Here is a 20355-nt window from a genome sequence, read left to right as displayed (position 1 = left end):
CAAAGCCGCTTCGACCAATAGCGACAGGCCGTTAACGGCTTCCATCCAATCAGAGGACAGCAGAGGGGCGTTGCTAGACGCGAGGCGCGCGAAAACAGACAGGAAAGAGTTTCAGTAGTTTTTACCCGCGGAACACGCAAACTGAGCAGCGTCGTCTCTGGCAGTTTACATCCATCTTGTTTTTTCTTCTTCTTTTAATTAAGAAAAAATAGTCCGCGGTACCAGCTTTAGTTCGCCTCGTGTGTTGTTCACCGACCTGGTTTCAGTATGTCTGGCTTTGACGACCCGGGAGTATACTACAGCGACAGCTTCGGAGGTGGAGAGGGACACGGGGGGGATGAAGGCGGACAGAAGAAGATCCAGATCAAGAAACGGTTCCGTGAGTTCCTCCGGCAGTTCCGAGTGGGGACCGACCGCACGGGCTTCACCTATAAATACAGGTGGGTTCACGATGACAGGAGAGGGACGGTATGACGGATATTTAGGTGGAGAAACGGATGAATCTTAATAGCTACTCTAATAACAATAAAAATATGACATGTACCAGTAAGGCTATGTAAACGGCCTGGATTAACCTAAATGAAGCAGACCCCAATATTAAAGGGACAGAAAACCAATTAACGTCTGAAATGGGTTCATCACGAGGGCTACTGCTCATTACCCCGATGATGTCATCAAGGTCCTGCAGAGCCTGCTTTACAAAGTTGGACTGTAGAGCGTGAAAGCAGGGGATTGTGGGAAATGTTGCATCTAGCAACTCGCAAAAGTTTGACTGTCAATCCATCCAATTAACACGCGTAAGGTTCTTGGATTTACTTATTTTTCGAATCCCCCCTTTTTTGTTTCTTCTAAATCAGAGATGACCTGAAGAGGCGCTACACCCTGGGGGAGTACTGGGTGGAGGTGGAGATGGAGGACCTTGCCAGCTTTGACGAGGACCTGTCCGACTGTCTGTACAAGGTGCCCTCCGAGAACCTGCCGATGGTGAGTTTAAAGTGACGGAACCGTATCTGCTCCAAACAAAACCTTGCTTCCCATCTGTAGACCTCGCGTTTGCTGCCATTGCTCTCCTCTTTTAACGGGTCGGCCTATTTTTACAGCTGGAGGAAGCGGCGAAGGAGGTGGCCGACGAGGTGACCCGTCCCCGGCCCGCGGGGGAGGAGACGGTCCAGGACATCCAGGTCATGCTGAGGAGCGACGCGCATCACGCCTCCATCCGCGGCCTCAAGGTACCCACACGCCTCCTTTTTTTTTTGTGTGTGTGTGTGTGTGTGTCCTATTCTCGCTGTCACCGTCGACCGCCCGATCACGTCTCCCCCTCTCCCCTTGTAGTCCGAGCAGGTGTCCCGTCTGGTGAAGGTGCACGGCATCATCATCTCGGCCACCGCGGTGAGGGCGAAAGCCACCAAGGTGTGCCTGCAGTGTCGCGGCTGTCGCGGCATCATCAACAACATCGCCCTGCCCCCGGGCCTGCAGGGTTATGCTCTGCCGCGCAAGTGCAATAAGTGAGTGAGACTGTCTGGATCGAGGGCAACAGGAACGACGTGTGACCATTTCAGCGTTTGGAGATGCAGACATTTCTGTTTTCTCCCCCCCCCCCCCCCCTCACCTTTTCTCTTTTTTTCAGGGAGAATCCCGGAAGTGTGAAGTGTCCCGTGGACCCCTACTTCATCATCCCGGACCGCTGCGTTTGCGTCGACTTCCAGACTCTCCGCCTGCAGGAGTCCCCGGATGCTGTGCCTCACGGAGAGATGCCCCGTCACCTGCAGCTCTACTGTGATCGGTGAGGAGCGCGCTCTCGAGCAAATGGCGTCCAGGACGGTGTTTTCTGCCGCTGCTGCACCCTCGCATGATCAGAAATGTGATGGATTGTCGGTTCAAGATGTTCCCCTCCGCCTCCTCTTACAGGTATCTGTGTGACCGCGTGGTCCCGGGCAACAGAGTGACCATCGTGGGCATCTACTCCATCAAGAAGACGGCCGCCGCGAAGGCCAAAGGCAGAGAGAAAAGTGCCGGGGTGGGCATTCGTGCGTCCTACCTGCGAGTGGTTGGCATCCAGGTGGACACAGAGGGCGCAGGTAGAGATGGCCGTCTGCTAAATAAACCCTAAATGTTTTAAGTGTGATACATCCGTTTCTAGCGTCCAGAGGGAGGTAGTTAGATGTTGATGGGTTTGTTTGTTTTCCTCCCCCTTCAAGGGCGAGGTGCTACAGGATCAGTCACCCCGCAGGAGGAGGAGGAACTGAGAGCGCTGTCGGCTTCGTCAAACGTCTACGCCTCTCTGGCACGCTCCGTAGCTCCCTCCATCTACGGCAGCGACGATCTGAAAAAGGCCATCACCTGTCTGCTGTTTGGGGGTTCAAGGAAGAGGTGAGGCTACCGGACGCCCTTCCAAATTCAGTGCAGCTTAGGATAGGCCTCCCACTCCCCCGCATGTTTAGTAATGCTTTTCGTTTCCCCGTCTCTTCAGGCTGCCCGACGGCCTCACTCGCAGGGGGGACATCAACCTGCTGATGCTGGGAGATCCCGGCACGGCCAAGTCCCAGCTGCTGAAGTTCGTGGAGAGGTGCTCGCCTATCGGGGTAGCTATCCTATTCAGTGTATCGATTCATCGCACGTTGTTTTCCGCTCGGCGATGCGAGTTCACCCCGCTGATGCCCGGGTCTTCGTTGTGCGCCGCCAGGTCTACACCTCAGGGAAAGGCAGCAGCGCCGCGGGTCTGACCGCCTCCGTGCTGCGGGATCCCAACACCCGAGGGTTCATCATGGAGGGAGGGGCCATGGTGCTGGCCGACGGTGGGGTCGTCTGCATCGACGAGTTTGACAAGGTAAAAAAGAGAAAAAAACGCGTTTTTTGTGCAGCAGGCAGCTCTCTCCCCATGATTCCGGCCCAAGCATTGTGCTGCTTGTGAGCATTGTTTAGGGGCGGCCGAATAATAGCTTTATGCACAACTGCAAACCTCTGGAGGATCCTACACCTTGAGGTTCGTGGGACTCCAGAGGCACCAGCGGCTTCAAATACCCGTTTGCTGCTTTGTAATGGCATTTTAGCAGCTGCTCTCCGAATCCGACGAATTTGTTTGGCAGAAACCTTCCTCATTGTGCCTTTATCTGCACAAACCCGTCTGTGCTCTGAATCAGCCACAAATCTCTTCACAGTATGATGATCACGCTTAAGTTTTCGTAAAATATCTAATGTTTTCATACCTTGGCCAAGGTATTGCACTATTTCACGCTTTTCGGCAGCAGAAAGATCCTTTTTCTTTCCCATATTGCTTGAAACCTGTGGCCTGCTTAATAATGTGGAACATCCTTCTTAAGCAGTTTCCCTTTGATTGGGCTCACCTGGCAAACTACTTATCACAGGTGTCTGAGATTGATTTCAATGATCTAAAGAGCCCTGAGACACAATATCATCCATGAGTTTAATTGAAAAACAAAAACTGTAATGTTTATGACACTTAAATCCAATTTGCATAATAATTTGGAACGCGGTGTAAAGACGAAACTACATTTGTTGTTCAGATGAGAGAGGACGACAGAGTGGCCATTCATGAAGCCATGGAGCAGCAGACCATCTCCATCGCCAAGGTAGTAACCCATTTGTTGTGTCCTCTTTTTAATGTACTGAGCGGTTAACGGGGTAACCTAACACCTTGACCCCCTCCTCCCCCACCAGGCCGGCATCACCACCACCCTGAACTCTCGCTGCTCCGTGCTGGCCGCCGCCAACTCTGTGTTCGGCCGCTGGGACGACACCAAGGGCGAGGACAACATCGACTTCATGCCCACCATCTTGTCCCGTTTCGACATGATCTTCATCATCAAAGACCAACACGACCATCAGCGGGACATGGTGAGGCGGCGCATTTATTTTATTTTTTTTAATTCCGAACGTCCGCCGCTTGACATCCTTTGCCGGCAGCGACAGTAACGCTTTTTGTGACGCGCGTGCGCCCGTAGACGCTGGCTCGTCACGTGATGAACGTCCACCTGAGCGCCCAGACGCAGACGGAGGGCGTCGAGGGCGAGATTACGCTGGCCACCTTCAAGAAATACATCGCCTACGCCAGAACGTGAGTCTCTCCGACGACACGCGAGCCAGAGCTTTTTTAAAGACTTTTTTTTTTTTTTTTTTAAAGGGTCCTTAACACAAGTGGTTCCGACTGTTTGCTTGCAGTAAATGTGGCCCTCGGCTCTCTCCCGCGGCGGCGGAGAAGCTGAAGAACAGATACGTGGTGATGAGGAGCGGAGCGAGGGAGCACGAACGGGAGTCTGACAAAAGGCCCTCCATCCCCATCACCGTCAGGTACTTTTTCCTTTTAAGATGGTGTCTTCTGCTTTTGACACATCGGAGACGAGCGTGTAGCCCGACTTTTACTCCCTCCTTTGATTACACGAGGGCTCTTTAAGCAAACATTTCTGTTTCCTGCCTCCTCAGGCAGCTGGAGGCTGTTGTGCGCATCGCAGAGTCGCTGGCCAAGATGAAGCTGCAGGCTGTGGCCGGAGAGGAGGAGGTGGACGAGGCCCTCCGACTCTTCCAGGTCTCCACACTGGACGCTGCACTGTCTGGCAGCCTTTCAGGTGTGTGTGGGTGTGTGTGTGTGGGTGGGTGGGTGGGTGGGTGTGTGGGTGGGTGGGTGGGTGGTAGCTTTCACTGGAGCCGTCAAACTTTTTCCACTGTACAGAGAAACTACATGAATGAGTGCTGGTGGTGTTCCTAAAAGGGCTCTTGAGCTCATCCGGCGGGGCTGTGGGAGTGCATGACGCGAGACTCGGTAAAGCATGTCCTTTGACCGAACGCATGGCAATCATTTTCAACATCTCCTCGACCACCTCTTGTCACTAGGAGTGGAGGGCTTCACGTCTCAGGAGGACCAGGAAATGATCTCGCGAGTCGAGAAGCAGATGAAGAGACGCTTTGCGATCGGCTCCCAGGTGTCCGAGCACAGCATCGTCCAGGACTTCACCAAACAGGTCAGTCTCACTGCATCGTGATGGTGGAGAATGGCACAGTGGAGTACTTTGATGCATGCGATGGAGCATTGTCTGCATAACAAACATGGTCTTCTTGAAAGATGCAGACTTTTTCCTGTAGCGCTGCTTGAAGAAAGTGTCTTCTGAGAACTGGCAGTAGGTTTGGGAGTTGATTTTGAGTCCATCCTCAACCCGAATAGGTCCAACCAGCCGGTATTATTGAAGATGAGCTAGTTGGACCTTTTTCTGGTCAGTAAAGGCCTTTAAAGATGAAGTAATAATGACATGGCCTCCTTCTTCACCTGACCTAAACCCTGTTGAGAACTTGTGGGCTTTTCTTAAACGGGAGATTTTACGGTGAAGGAAAACGGTGCACCTCTCTGAACCGTGGTTACTGCTGCACAAAAAGTTGATCGTTAACCGATCAAGAAACTGATAGAACCCATGAATGGAAAGGCTTATTACTGCTATTGAAAAGAAGGGTGGCTATATTGATCACTGATTTAAAAAAATAAAATGTAAATGTTTATTTGTAAATTTTGAGTTGTTTTATTATTCTCATTTTAACAGATGAAAATAAACAAGTGAGATGGGAACATTTTTGTTTTTTTTTAATTTAGTTGCATAATAATTGTGCACACATAGACATTGTCCTTAGAAAGCCAAAACCTCACTTCTACTTTCTTAAATATTCAGGCTTGAGGTTTATTAACAGTTTGGATTGACCGAGAGCGCTGTAGTTGTTCAATAATAAATGAATCCTCATACAACGTGCCTAATAATTGTGCACACAATGTTTAACAGAGCGTCGTGTAAACACAAGGTAGCCAAGAAACGAGCCTCGACTAGAGTACAGTTACCCAGAGAGACGGAAAACAGTTCTGTCGGCCGAGCTCTCGATCGATGCCTGCCCCAGTGTTAGGTAGGTCCATTACATAAAATCCAACTTTATGTAAAAACATTTGAATTCCAGGTTGTGATGCAACAAAGTAGGGAAAATGCCAAGAGAGAGGAACACTATTGCAAAGCACTGTAAATATGTTAACAGTGAATCAATGATTAGGAAAATGACGTGACTAGATTTTCACAAAGATCTACACTCAGTGACTTCAGTAGTATGACCACAGCTGTTAGTTTTCAGGTTAACTATAACTTGTATTTAAATATCCAACCTGCAAGTTGCTCTTTAACAAAAAATCTGGACTTAATCTCCCTTTTTTTAAAGGTCGATCGAGGACTCATCTCTCCTGTTTGCTTCTCTGTATTCCTCTCAACAGAAGTATCCAGAACACGCCATCTACAAAGTCCTCCAGCTGATGCTGAGGAGAGGCGAGCTGCAGCACCGCATGCAGAGGAAAGTGCTCTACAGAGTCAAGTAGAGCGAACGTATCGCTGCTGATGTAAATAGTTTTGGGTCTGCATATTCATGCGACTCAGTTTCCAAACGGACATCTTAGAATATTCAGTCTGAGGGTCGATTTCGCGGCTGCAACTGTGTGATTACATGCACCAGAATGGAAAACGTTTCTGCATGATGTGTAAAGAATTAAAGTATTTGAAATCATAAGAGGACTTGTTTCAAACTGATCCATTTTTTTTTTTATTCAACATAAATTATAAGACAGTTTCACAGTGTGGGATCGTTTTAATGAATTCATACGAATGACAAGTTGAGAATCACTGTTTCAGCTGTGATTTGAGACTTTTAAAGAAACACAATGTTTGGTCTTGTTTCTTTTGTTTGTTTGTTTTGCATTAATTGATTAGTAAAGTGCTGCGTGTGCATATATAAAAAGTGCTGGTGAAATCTACAAGGAGTAGATTCCCAGTCCAATAGTGGTGAGAGCCACACATAATCCCACGATGGGTAGAGCTGGGAACGTGGCAGTTTTGGCGACGCTGCCCGCTGATTGGTCCACCGTTTCTGTTGTGACGCTCAACATTTTCTGCAAGTCATCAAAAACCTGAAGGGAAAGGCATAAAAAAACCATGTTGACAGATTCAGTTCTCTATTTGCAAGTTTCTGCTTTGACTTTTGAAACAATTCTTGGTAGTCGGTGCATACGGTACATCTGCTCTTAGGTTCCCTCTTTCGCTCACCTGGATGTTGAGCTCGAAGGCGGCGACGGCCTCCTCCAGCACCGCCGCCCTCTCCTCCTCCGTCAGCTCGATGCCGTTCATCCGGCTCCTGTACAGCTGCTTGAAGCGGTTGGGGCTGGTCACGCCGGGGAAGGAGAAGAACGACAGCCCCTCTTTGCTGCTCAGCCCCAGAGATTTCTGGGTAATCTTCCCCAGCACTTGACCTCCCGAGAGGTCGCCGAGGTAACGCGTGTAGGCGTGGGCCACCAGCAGCTCGGGCCTCTCTTTGCCAATCTGTTAGAAAAATAAGGGAAGTTAATTTGTATAGCAAATTTCAACAAGCAAATTCAAAGTGCTTCACATAAAACCTTTAAAAGCATCAAAAGAAAAATAAGGTGGTGTCACAGCGGGCCTGTGCTGAACGCTAACTCGGCGCCTTCCTCTCCGCTCACCCGTCGTAGTCTCTGTTCGTATCTGTGTGTGGCCGCGGGAACGACCACCCTCTTCCTCCAGCCGGAGCCGAAGAAGTGCTCCAGATCCTTCTCCAGCGTTTCCAGGCGGGCCAGTTCCTGAGGGAAGTATATCGGCGCGACGGCTGGATGGGAAGAATTTCTGTCCAGCTCCTCCTCGAGCGCTTTGTAGATCTCATAGAGGGAACACAACAGGACCTGACCACGAAGAAGAAGAAGAAGAAGAGCCGCCTTTCAGAACAATGTAAACGGAACGGAACAAAAGAAAAAGGTGTGATGTGTTCATTGTGAGGCGCTTACCTTGTACTGAGCCAGGGTGATGTGACCCTTCTGGTAACTCAGCATCAGCTGTGTGTTTTCGGCTCTGACATGGCTGTCCTTAGTGACTGCTTTGACCTGCTCTGATAGATCACTGATGGCAGAATGCAAAAAAAAAACCCTTTATTTTACTTTCAAATCATACAGTTCTGTGTTTTTAAATTATCTTTAGAATAAACTGTCGTACCTGCCAATGTCCCCTGTTTCAGTCTTCCTAGCACTCTTCATGGTCTCCATCTATGGAGACGAATGATTTGGTTTAATTAGTTCAATTAAACATATTTAATATAAATAACAATGTATGTAACACACCTGTCAAAAACTGAGGTCTTCTCTTTTAGGCTGGTTGGTCCTCTTGTCCGCTCCGCCGAGTTAAATGTCCACCGTGTCCTCGCGGCTCTCTTATACAGCCGTGATGTGCCGAGATAAATGGGAAGTGGGACTGCTGACTCACCGTACGTCACACTCTGCTGAGGCTGAAGCATGACAAAGCAGACGTGTGAATGTTGTGGGGAAATGTGATCACATGATGTGGCAGAAATCGTGAGAGTTGCTCCCTGTGAAGCAGAAGTCATGTGTCATGTTTGGACCTGTATGTATATAACGAATATCAGAAGGTTTTAACCTTTTTTTAGGTATAAGGTCCAGTTAAATCTCATTCCTTTGTTAGAAATCCCACGTCTACAGAGGCTAAGAGGTTTTCTACTCATCTGAACTGCTGTTTTACAAGCCGGTCACTGGTCGCCCACGGTACGCTGACACCATCCTGGTCAATTTCTATCCCCCAATTTATTCATGGCAGAAATGGTGAGGGGTCAGACCGGTCTCAATTATAATGAATGCACTGAGAAGGATTCACAAATCACTTCAATTCAATGCAAACAAAAATAGCTCTCATTGTATACAAATGCAAACAAAACCCACATGAGGAGATTAACGAATGTATTACGGGTGCACACTCAAATTTTTTTAAATAAATAATAATAAATAAAATAAGTTTTAAATAAATGTAATGGACATCCACTGTACTCATTGGGAGATAGCTTTAGATAAAAAAATAAAACAACAGTGCACATTATAGGGCTTTTAAATGTTAAAGGGGTATTTTTGTTTTTTAGACTACAGTGTTTCCACTTTTACTTACATAAAGGATCTGAATACTTAAACCACTAGAATACTAATGCACAGGGACAAACCATGTGAGTAGAGTCCATTATTTGCAGAAGAATTGTCATACATTGTCAATAGAAAATGATCAAACGAAGTATACATATTAAAACTAACCTGACCTTTGGTGGTTTGTCCTTAGAAACATCCCCGAGGAGGACGGGCTTATGCTGTGGGAGGACATCACTCGATGGCCTAGCTGATGTGTTGAGAGTCACTCATCTGCTGCAAAACTCTCAGGATCCCAGAAGCAGTTGGACCTTCCAGATCCAGGCACTTTTCTCGAGGCTCACCCAACGGCATACCTGATGGTGGGTAAAAGGTCTTTAGCAACAAGAAAGGATTGATTTACCACAAATATAGTTTAAATCCTTCATGAAAAGCGGTGTAAATTATATAATGAAAAAAGATGAATCCATCTAATCTAAAATGCAGATGGATTTGTTTGAACTGCAAGTAAAACATGAAAATAGATAGTGCAACCTGTGATATTAGCCTAATGGTAAAACATATGGCATGGCCACCATGCAGAAGGCCTGTTGGGCAAATTGGGGGAAGTGTCAGAGTTGTATGTTAACTTTTATATCCTTGACTTATTTTCATCAAAGATGGAGAAATAAATGTTACAAAATGAAGATTATTGGGTCCATAAAAACATTACAGTAATAAAGGAGCTTTACTTTTAGCTCCACTTTCAGCCAAAGTGCCTCACAATTGTTTGGTCTTCAGAGTGACGTAACGGTCCAGGGCCAGGACTCATTTAAACATGTTACTTTATTCAGGTTATTTAGATGTTTAACCTTCAAAGGCTCTTTTAATGTCGACGAGCACATGGAGTTTCAAGAATTTGAATAGAATATGTAGCAAGTTTATGGATTTATTTATTTTTGGGTGGGGGAAAAAAAACAGGCGGATACCACTTATTATTAAAAGAGGGGCATTTTATTTCCACTTCTTAGGAGAGACTTCTAAGTTTACGTGAAATATGGGACATATTCTACTCCGCTCTATTCTATGGTATTCTCTAAACACGCCCCTTATGCAAGCAGCCCTCCATTGGGCTTTTTGTTGTCCAAGGTGGGGAAGCGGGTTGTAGGCTGCTGGAATTTCAGAGGGGTGCACGCACGCACACGCGCACGCACGCACCGCGCGCCGTACGATGCAAACTAGCAAACATGTAGCCGTCTCCACAGGTATGATAGATGCTAAACCACCGATGGTGCGCGCGAGGGATCGACTGAAATAGAAAAAAAGGTAACGTGGAGTTTACGTTAACGCGCTCGTGCGGGATCACGTTAGCCGACCTCACATCTGGTTCGAGCGGACGGAGGCGTCCCGCCGCATCCTCGGGACGGTGACACAACGTCGGCCGGAGAGTTCGTGGAGTCACCGCGTGACCTGTTCCGAGTCGCTGCGTTACCTGTTAGGCTACCCGTCTAGTTTTTGACGCCGTACTAAGTTAGCGCTGAAGTGTCCGTAGCCTTTCTGTTCCGGTGTAGCTAGTCGTAGTTCCTCCAGGTATCCCCGTAGAGCCGGACCCATGCACATCGCTGCAGACCAGTTTTAACGGGTCCCTGATCCATAGCCCACATGTGCATGTAGGCTAGGAGTGAAATATAAGTAGTAAAATGATGTTTAAGACAATTTACAAACGACTTTCTTTGAAAAAACACTAATATTTTACGGTTGATTTCGCCTGAATTATTGCTTACATAAGGAACTACCAGATGCGTCCAAATGGGATCATTTTTTGTGTAGGGTTAGCAAATCATATTAGCAGCAGGATGTTAAAAGCTAGATCCATTTTATACAAATACATTTTATTTTGTACAGCCCACAATCACAAATTTGCCTCAGAGGGTTTTACAATCTGTCCCGGGACCCTCACATCGGTACAGGAACCCCCCCTACCCAAACAAAACCCTTTTATGCTACAACAATAGTCTTAATAGATTTCATTTTCTGATCTATTTATGCTGATCTATCATGACTCACACCTTTATCACGTTGCCTCACGTCCCAACAGGTTATGGATTCAAACCTTCCTCGTCTGATCCTCCTCATCCTGATTGGCTGCGTCCGGTGCTCCCCTGATGACCGCCACCGCAACGGCCCCCGTCGCTATGACTACTGTGTGCTCGGTGCCGGGCCCTCGGGACTGCAGATGGGATATTTCCTCTCCAAAGCTAAAAGAGACTACGTCATCTTGGAGAGGAACTCGGGGCCGGGCAGCTTCTTTAACAAGTAAGGCAGCTTTGTGAAGGCATGGCGTACGGCACCCGTCTGCCCTCCTGAGTCACCTTTTGACACGGGGTCTTCCTCTGCTCTGTTTTCAAGGTATCCCCGGCACAGGAAGCTCATCAGCATCAACAAGATCTACACGGGGAGCCAGAACCGAGAGTTCAACATGCGCCACGACTGGAACTCGCTGCTGAGCGATAGACCGGACCTCCTGTTGAAGAGGGTGAGCAGGGAGTTCTTCCCGCCAGCCGACACCTTCCCGGTCTACCTGTCCATGTTTGAGAAGGAGCTCGGGCTGAGGGTCCGGTACGGCGTGGACGTCGGGAGGATCAGGGCAGCGCGGTCCCCCGAGGGCAGAAGCTACATCCTGACCGACCAACATGCATCGGACTACAAGTGCAGGTAGTTTGTGCCACACTGAACCTGAGAGGACAGTTGAACTTTTGTCTCGGATTGTGAAGTACATCGTGTTCGTGTTGTACCTCTGTCCTCTGTCCCCCCCCAGAGTCCTCCTGGTCGCCTCAGGTCTGTGGGTTCCTCAGAGGGTTGAGTTTGTCGGTTCCGACCTGGTCGAGGGCTACGAGTCCATCTCCACTGATCCCGAGGACTACAAGGACCAGGCCGTACTGATTCTGGGCAAGGGGAACTCGGCTTTTGAAACCGCCCAGAACATCTCGGGAAGAGCAAAATTGGTGCACATGCTCAGTTCCAACCCTGTTCGACTGGCCTGGCAAACGCACTACGTCGGGGATCTCAGGTAAGCGCCAACGATTTGGTCATTTCTGTTGTCCTGTTGGTGTCACTCCGCTAAATTGTGTTTTTCTAAATTAAAAACTGAATGTTAAACTGCATAATTATGGAAAATTCAGCAAAATATCTCTTGCTGACTGCTAATGACCGGTGTGAAAGGACAAAGATGTCGCACACGAGGAAAGGGTCTTTTTAAGAAGCATTTTTAAATAAGATTGGTTTAAGTCTATTTTATCATTTTTTTGACCATTTACAGTGTTTTTAAATGCAATAATAACAGAAAGTATATAAAAAGTGTTACTGCTATAAGTGACACATAAAGTGCGATATTTAACCACCATTACTAGTAGTACGCCACCAGTGCTGTCCTTGAGAGTGACACACGTAAAAGAATCAATAATTAGTTTTTATCTCAAAGTATCAAAATTAAACTGTTGAGAATTGCATTAGTGGATGACAGCAAAGTTTGACTCAAATATTGAAAAAGTAATTCATAGTATTATTCACGGTTTCATATTAAATAAATAACACTATGTAAAAATAAATGTCTAACAATGAAGATAGATCCCTCTCATTCTATCTTAATATTTAAGATGTTTTGTCAGAATTTGTCTCTCACCATGGGACACAGTTACGGCGCAAACCGGTCAAAAATGTTCAAAACAACCGTGAAAGAATTGACAGAGGTAGTGAGCCCTTACCGCTCACATACCGTATCTAATTTTACACTTTTAATGTGAAGTGACCTATTTTTTTCTCCCCCCCCAGAGCTTTGAATAACGAGCTTCTAGACACCTATCAGCTGAAGTCCCTGGACGGGTTGGCGGAGATACCCCTGGATAAAATAGCCATCACTCAACTGAAGGAGCAAGGCAGGAGGAGATCAGGCGCTAAGAGGAAAGAGAAGAAGGGACAGTTCTACGTGACTTTAAAGAAGTACCTGCAACACCAGGAAGAGAAGAACGCCTCTGATGTGACGGGAGAAGAAACCCCGGGGTATCACATCGACAACTTCTCTATGCGAAAGCCTTACGACCGGGTGATATCGTGCCTTGGATTCCGATTCAACTTCAGCATATTTGACAGGTATAGCCTGTGTAACGCGGTAGGATTACTGTATTGTGTCAAAATCTGTGCGTTAAGTAATGCGCTGCCTTGTCAGCGAATGCCCCTCCCTTGTATCATTATTACCATGTGTGATGAAGCTGTTTTATTTATGGAATGTTCCACCTCCCCAGCTCTGCCCGCCCAATGAACAGCGACAACGCTAAAGGGCGGTTGCCGAGGCTGACGGCCTGGTATGAAGGGGAGAACACCCCCGGCCTGTTCGTGCTGGGGACCGCCGCTCACTCCAGAGACTACCGCTCGTCCGCCGGCGGCTTCGTCCACGGTTTCCGTTACACAGGTGACAAAGTGACATTTAGGGCCAACGGCGCTTCATTTCGTTCACGGGCGTCCTTTCTGCCACGGCCCCTCAAACGTGGACCAGGAACACTCAACTGCGTGCAGGCAAATTGGGCAATTATGCATTTAAAGCAAATAAAACTCACAAAGATTTTCGTTGGAATAAATGTCAGTTGGGTCACTATTGCAGAATTAGGTAGCACAATGGCGATTGTGCATTGCATCTCAAGTATTATGAACTGAGTGTCTTTTTTCGACATTCCCAGGACTTCCCAACACTGTTTGGATTTGCCGCCAAAGAGAACCAATCTTTGGAATTATAGCTTATTATAAATAAAGTGGCCTTTTAAAAATAAAAAAAAATAAAAAAAATAAATAAACAATTGTACATGTAATTCTGGTGATATTTTAACACACTGTATGATTTTTAAAATTTTTTTTTTGCCACAGTGCGATCTGTACACCGCGTGCTTGAACAGCGTTACCACAGCAACCCGTGGCAATCGACGAAACTGTCGACGGCGCATCTGCAGTCGTGGATTCTGAAGCGGATCAACGAGGCCTCTGGGCCGTACCAAATGTTTGAGGTGCTCGGGGACGTTATCCTGCTTCGGGGGTAAGCGTGTCTTATTTTGATTCCACCAGTAGCGAGACAGAGCGAGCAAAATCCTCAGTGAGGAGACGTGACACAAAGCGTCTGCTTTACAACATCAGTACTTGGTATCAGCGTTTTATTTTCTACAGATATATTTTGACCTACTTTTTCTTAATAAGTAATATGTAATCCTAACAAGCAGTGACTGTCAATCCAGGTGATGCCAGAATGAACAGATGTTTAAATTGCAATAACAGGTTATCTATTCATATAGATGGATAGATATTATTCATTTATAAGCAGCACTCCCTGTTTATACTCATTACATAAAGTGCTGCTCTCCACAAGCATAAAATCAAATGTTTCATGCTCTGTTATGGTGCTTGCTGTCTTCTCTCCCTCACTCTAAGCTCTCACTGTGAATACGTGGAAGAGTTTACACTCCAGGCCCTGCCTCAGTTCTCCTCTCTCTCGGGCCACGAGGTCTCCAACCACGGGCTGATAGTTCTGGTCATGCAGTACGGGAAGAGAAAAGTAGACTATTTGGGGCAGGGCAGGGCCTACACAGAATGGACCAGAGCTTGGAAATCCAACTTTCTGCACCCTGTTTTATACTACTACGACCAACTTCCCACTGGTGAGGAGGAGAAATGCTGTGCTGTTAAAAGTGTACTTTTTTGGAGTAGAATTACTGCAGTTTTGACAGGGAATGAGCTCTGAATAAAGGTTTATGTACGTTTTTGTTTTTTGTTTTTTTTCCCCCAGAGGAAGAAATGAAGCTCCGTCCTTCGGGCTGGCCTTTACCAAGGCCCAAGGCCATTCATCACGTGGTTGAGGACTTCCTCACAGAATGGGGGACTCCCATATCTCATATCCAGCCACTGCGGCGCTTCTTGGAGCACTGTGTCCAGACTGACCTCAGGGCCTTCTATGCCGGTAATTACACACTGCTTTCTCTATTAATTATGTGTTATGTATTTATTTTATCATTAGTAGTTGGACTCTTCCCTTGTGTTTTCTCATGTCTCTCAGAATCATGCTTCCGCTCGGCCCTCACCCACCGCAAGCCGCCGCTGTTTTGTCAGCACGGGTACTTGAAGCGGCAGGGTGTCGCTGCCAACAGTCAGCCGTGGCAACGCGATCATGACGCTGGACCGATGCCTGCTGAGCGAGATGCCGGCACGTCGGGGGCGGATCCCGCATTCACGAACTACCTGGCACGAGCTGGAGCCTCCATTTCTTCAGGACTGAAACTTGACTTCTGATTGTTTTGCCCGAACGTGTTGAAGGCAAGGTTGGGTAATCTTGAGAAACTAGAAAGTAGCGAGTACGTTAGATTTAAAAATAAATAAATAATAATAAAAACCAACCAAAACAAATTCAGCCAAATCTTGTCCAATGAAAGTAGCAAGCAGCGCTCTAAAAGTTCCTAAATCTAGCAAGTAACTCGCCACGTTGTCAACACTGAGAGCCCATACCTGGAGGCTTACCTCTTACATTCGAGCCAAAAGAAACGATTGGACGGGATTATTACGGGCCTCCGACAGCCACAGAAGAAGATTATTAAGCCTACCTTTAAAGCTATGCCTAAGATGCTGTTTGAGTCCGTCAGACTTGCTACCTCTAGCACCCAAAACATTTCCCTCCACAAGACCAAATATCTTAACAGGATACCATCGTACAGATCAGTGGTTCCCAACGTTTTGGGCTTGCGACCACTTTAAATAAGGCAATTTACAAACCCTTGTCCGTTGTAAATGTGACTTGACAAATTTAACCAAAGAGTTGATGTCCTTCTGTTTATTTTGATCATGTTTAAGGGTTCAAAGAAGTGCCATTTGTATGTAATGCATAAGAATACAGCAAAGATTGGAGGAAAACCTCAAAAAGTGTAACTTTGAGTATTTCCTTATTTGGCATTGATCTCACGGCCCCTCCTACTTCATCATCATGTGACTAATTGGGGACCCAACCCTCAGGTTGGAAACTGCTTATCACTGGAAAGGCACCTTCTCCCTTGAATGTTTCCTTATTGTGATTCCTAACAAAATATCTACATACATTGTAGTATGCCATTTTTAATCTATTTTAATCATTTTAATCTAGTTCATAAGAAGGTATATAAGTGGAGGGTGGGTGTTTTTATGCATTGTACTTTTTTTTTTATGATTTTACCTGATGAAATGTATATTAAAGAGTGATCGCAAATATGTTTCGTGGACTACTATTGACTTTTTTTTTAAATTGTCTTTAAACAATGCGCATGCGCAAAGCTATCATTGCGGTTCAGCACAGGGACTGTTTGATTGGCTGCCCGGTTGCGTGGATTCTATTGGACAGGAGCTAAATGAACAACACGGATTCTGATTGGTCATCACTGCGCTGGATCTGTTGACTGTACAATGGGTGTGCCTGTTACTACGTTCGCGATTATGGAAAATGTGAAATAGGGGACATTTTGGTGCCGTAAAGGAAGGGTGTCTTCTGCTGTTAAAACACTGCAAAGTACCGAGGACGGGGAGCCTTTAACGAGGGAGTTTCTACGTAGACGTGCCGCGCAATGGCGTCGCTGACGGTGCGGATGCCGTATTCAAAGTTGTCCTACGTATGACGGCTTTCTTTCCTTTTTTCTGTGGCAGTAGTAGTAGTAGTAAGGAGCGTAGCATAAACACAGCATCCACATGTCACGATAGAGTATGGACGGGTGGAGCCCAATTGTTGCGACAGCCTCGGATAACGACCGCTCCAGCTCCGAGGGGGAGTACATGGTGGAGCCCGGACCTGAAGATGAAACCCGGGAGGAGGAGGAGGTGGGCAGAGAGCAGCGGGGTAACGTAAACCCGGAGAGGATGGACCCTGGGGGTACCGCCGCTGTCGGGTTTGGGATAAGTGGGACCGGAGAGGGCAAAGTGGTGTTGGGTCGAGTGGGACCGAGGGACGAGAAAGAGCTCAGGTACCTGCACTTGTTGTGGGAGCCCGGACGATCCGAGTGCGGCGCCGGTGGTGTGGCAAGCAAGATGGGGAAGGTGACGGGGAGGAGGGCCAGACGGCCGCACAGAGTGGTCCGGAACCTCGGCCCTATGGGAAAAGACATCTACGGTAAGGGACAGCTACAGGTTGGCCTCGTTCGTTTAGCTGCAAAATACAGCTTGTGTGTGTGTGTGTGTGTGTGTGTGTGTGTGTGTGTGTGTGTGTAGTAATATGTAGACTCAATATCGTGACGATGTTCTAGGTTTGTGAGTATGTTGATTTAATACAATATGCAAGCCCTTGAAAAATACACATCAGTAATTTAGATATAACTCAACTGGTAGGCTAAAGGTGTTACAGTCATATCACAGTGTAATGCAGTGAATACCAGAAGAAGATATTAAGATGTCATATTATGATTACCAACATTCCAGTAGCTATCTTGTCTTGTCCCTAATGTAATAACATGCTCAGTGTTACACTGATAAACAGCTCAGATCAGTGGCTGATCGAGCACCCCCCCCCCCCCTCTTGACAGTGTAAAGCCAATGAATGGCGTCTCTTGTTTGTTGCTCACAATCAGATCCAATTCATCCGCTCATAAAGCAATATTTACATACTTGTCATTTTGAATGTGGTATCTCCACAGCTGCGAAAAGGCTGAGGGAAGCGGCGAACAGCAACGACATCGACACAGGTATGAACGGTTAGGTGGATTGCAGTAAAAACAAAAAGAAAAAATGGCTCGCAGGTGGTGTAAGGTAAAAGGTGATCACAGTTGTGTTCTTCCAGTTCGAAAGCTCCTGCAAGATGACACGGACCCGTGTGCAGCAGATGACAAGGGAAGGACGGCCCTCCATTTTTCTTCCTGCAATGGCAATGAGAGCATTGGTATGTTGCTGAAATCATGTATAATGCATACTGTGGTTGCTGCATTTTATGAGTGACAGTTAAGCATCCTTCTTTTTCTAAATGTACGTTTTTATGTCTGTAGTGCAATTGTTGCTGAGCCACGGCGCTGACCCCAACCAGCGAGACAGCCTGGGAAATACCCCGCTCCATCTGGGTAAGAGAGAACACATCACCCTGACCCCTTAAAACCCGCAGCACTGTGGTCAGTAAAGCATGTGACTGTGGTTTCACTCTGACTCACAGCTGTGCAGCTGCTTTACGCTAGCGCGAAGGCGCACTGCAGAATGACATAAGAGCAAAGTTTTGGGGACGTTTAAGGCATGCATATTCTTGTATTTGTGTCACAACTTGCCCATTTTAATATGTGTTTCTGCAGCGGCCTGTACCAACCATGTGCCTGTAATAACCACATTGCTGAGAGGAGGTGAGACCCCTTTGTGTACATGTTGCTCAGTTTCCCATTGTAGGAGAGCCTGTTGTTGCAAGTTAGCTGAAAATACAGGGGCGCAGGATCAACTCTATATTCAAGGTGTTTGTTGCCCAGAAGGAGCATATTTATATGTATGCAATAGAGAGAGAGAGAGAGAGAGAGAGAGAGAGAGAGAGAGAGAGAGAGAGAGAGATAATATAATATAATATATCACTTGCTAAAATAGTGCCACAGGTAATGTTGCCAGATCTAAAACAACACTGGTCCTTTAGTCGGAGTTAATAAACGCAAGTGTGATTATTATCCTATTAGAATTGAGAACGAATGAAAGCTATTTAATACGCACGTGTATCTGATAGATTCATGCTCTTATTGTCTTTGTCAAGGAGCCCGTGTGGACGCCCTGGACCGAGCAGGCAGGACCCCTCTGCATCTCGCACGCTCCAAGCTCAACATTCTGCAGGAGGGAGATTCACGCAGCTTAGAAACCCTGAGAGGGGAAGTCACGCAGGTAGAGGAGGTGTTAAGTTGCCCGGCTTTAGGCTTTGGATAGATCCATGATTGGTTCGGCAACTTGCATGCTTCATTTTTTAGATCAATCAAATGCTGAAGATTTTTACGTCTGACTTTCCCTTGTAGATCATTCAAATGCTGAGGGAATACCTGAACTTAATGGGCCAGAGTGAGGCTAAAGAGAGGCTGGAGCACATTTCCACACAGCTGCAGCACACACGCACCAAAGAGCAGGTGAGACCGACATGCTCATTGAATACTACTCAGATTTACATGTTTAAAAATCAAAAATAAACTTAAATGAATTACTTTTTTTGTTTTTATTCTTATAGATTTACTTAGATTTCACTAAAACGTACACATAGTTGATTGTATTTTTCCTCTTCTTTTTTTTTTTTTTTTATAGGTGGATGAGGTGACCGATTTATTGGCCAGTTTTACATCACTCAGTCTACAGAAACAGAATTTGGGGGATAGGTAAAAGAAAAAGTGTATAGGGAGCTGAAGTCTTGCCACTTTTCAAGAAAGCCTCTGCTGCAGTAGCCTTGAATAGACAAGCACATTCTAAACCATGCTGAACCACAACTCTGGGGGTTTCTGTTTATAGTCCAAACTAAATCTTTATTGACAGCATTACTCTACAGGACAGTGACATTTCAACACCCTGTCATGTTAAACAAGATAACACAAAGATTCTTTTGATATTCTTTTGAAATATTCTCATCTGGGTTAAAATGAAAAGATGCTCAAATACCAATGCCCAGTACTGCAAGTTAATGGATATCTATTTATAGACAGAAAAGAGTATCACATGTTAGCTTTTCAGAAAAAAGAGGATAAAAGAAAAGCCTTAGGGAAATATACATTGAGAACAGGAAACTAATGGAACAGAAGCCAACCCAGAAGTGCAGTGGGATCTTCGCTCTCTATCGTGTGTGTGTGTGTGTGTGTGTGTGTGTGTGTGTGTGTGTGTGTGTGTGTGTGTGTGTGTGTGTGTGTGTGTGTGTGTGTGTGTGTGTGTGTGTGTGTGTGAGAGAGTGTGAGAGTGAGTGAGTGAGTGAGTGAGTCACGGCTGTGTCTATGTACTGACTTGTTCTCTTTTTGCCTGCCATTATTAGCTAAGTTCTACGATAATTCAGAGACGTATTTCTCATGAAATGATTAAACAGTTTGCACTGTTGTATTTTTGGTTTTCTTATTGACAGCTTCTTTGTATCTCGTTGCCTTTTCTCTTGTATTGCATGTCATGTTTGTATGTGAACCGTACTGTATAAGAACATTTTGAAATATCTGAGTGTTGTTGGAAATGGATACATGTGATTCAATAAATCAATATGTTTGGCTATATTTGTCAAATATCGTCTTTTGTACAATACGATAAAAAAATTTCTATCTATCAGGGTTTCCGTTCTGTAATTTATTACTTATTTCAATATCAACATATTCAATGGTTGAGCCTTGAGTTGTCATTTTGCATAGTGAAAACGGAAGACAGTAGAGTAGGAAACAGAGCTGAAGCAAGTGCATTGT

The 20355-nt window shown here is 46.2% G+C and overlaps 4 protein-coding genes across 7 annotated transcripts; 3 read left to right on the top strand and 1 right to left on the bottom strand.

The window, feature by feature from the left end:
- Positions 1-110: 110 nt before the first annotated feature.
- mcm5 (minichromosome maintenance complex component 5) lies at positions 111-6543 on the top strand. Its single transcript, XM_068719148.1, has 16 exons — positions 111-440; positions 858-984; positions 1101-1229; positions 1333-1505; positions 1628-1783; positions 1909-2078; positions 2199-2370; positions 2471-2582; positions 2684-2827; positions 3525-3590; positions 3679-3855; positions 3963-4075; positions 4180-4308; positions 4441-4583; positions 4849-4976; positions 6254-6543. The coding sequence occupies exons 1-16, from the start codon at positions 268-270 to the stop codon at positions 6353-6355; spliced, it is 2214 nt and encodes a 737-aa protein (XP_068575249.1). The 5' UTR covers positions 111-267; the 3' UTR covers positions 6356-6543.
- Positions 6544-6601: 58 nt separating this feature from the next.
- Positions 6602-8245, bottom strand: hmox1a (heme oxygenase 1a). Its single transcript, XM_068719168.1, has 6 exons — positions 8156-8245; positions 8031-8080; positions 7826-7937; positions 7508-7723; positions 7077-7349; positions 6602-6940 (listed from the first exon to the last, which is right to left on the bottom strand). Exons 2-6 carry the CDS (start codon positions 8078-8080, stop codon positions 6785-6787), a joined length of 807 nt encoding a protein of 268 aa, XP_068575269.1. The 5' UTR covers positions 8156-8245; the 3' UTR covers positions 6602-6784.
- Positions 7750-16212, top strand: foxred2 (FAD-dependent oxidoreductase domain containing 2). Of its 4 annotated transcripts, none has more exons than XM_068719144.1 (11): positions 7750-7796; positions 9153-9321; positions 11037-11254; positions 11348-11653; positions 11757-12008; positions 12770-13087; positions 13240-13406; positions 13856-14021; positions 14411-14637; positions 14766-14936; positions 15033-16212. In XM_068719144.1, exons 2-11 carry the CDS (start codon positions 9319-9321, stop codon positions 15263-15265), a joined length of 2061 nt encoding a protein of 686 aa, XP_068575245.1. In that variant the 5' UTR covers positions 7750-7796; positions 9153-9318; the 3' UTR covers positions 15266-16212. The 4 variants fall into 4 exon arrangements, with proteins under 4 accessions (XP_068575245.1, XP_068575247.1, XP_068575246.1 ...); XM_068719146.1 differs by lacking the exons at positions 7750-7796; positions 9153-9321 and adding exons at positions 10135-10264; positions 10844-10902; XM_068719145.1 differs by lacking the exons at positions 7750-7796; positions 9153-9321 and adding an exon at positions 10135-10264.
- Positions 16213-16391: 179 nt separating this feature from the next.
- Positions 16392-20168, top strand: ankrd54 (ankyrin repeat domain 54). Its single transcript, XM_068719167.1, has 8 exons — positions 16392-17099; positions 17620-17667; positions 17763-17861; positions 17965-18036; positions 18259-18306; positions 18699-18823; positions 18952-19059; positions 19232-20168. Exons 1-8 carry the CDS (start codon positions 16697-16699, stop codon positions 19304-19306), a joined length of 978 nt encoding a protein of 325 aa, XP_068575268.1. The 5' UTR covers positions 16392-16696; the 3' UTR covers positions 19307-20168.
- Positions 20169-20355: the final 187 nt, after the last annotated feature.

This window comes from Cebidichthys violaceus, unplaced genomic scaffold (assembly GCF_023349555.1).
Source record: "Cebidichthys violaceus isolate CVI_PGR_0920_01 unplaced genomic scaffold, fCebVio1.0.p SCAF_23, whole genome shotgun sequence".
NCBI lineage: Eukaryota > Metazoa > Chordata > Actinopteri > Perciformes > Stichaeidae > Cebidichthys > Cebidichthys violaceus.
This window is presented reverse-complemented; position numbering and strand designations above follow the sequence as displayed.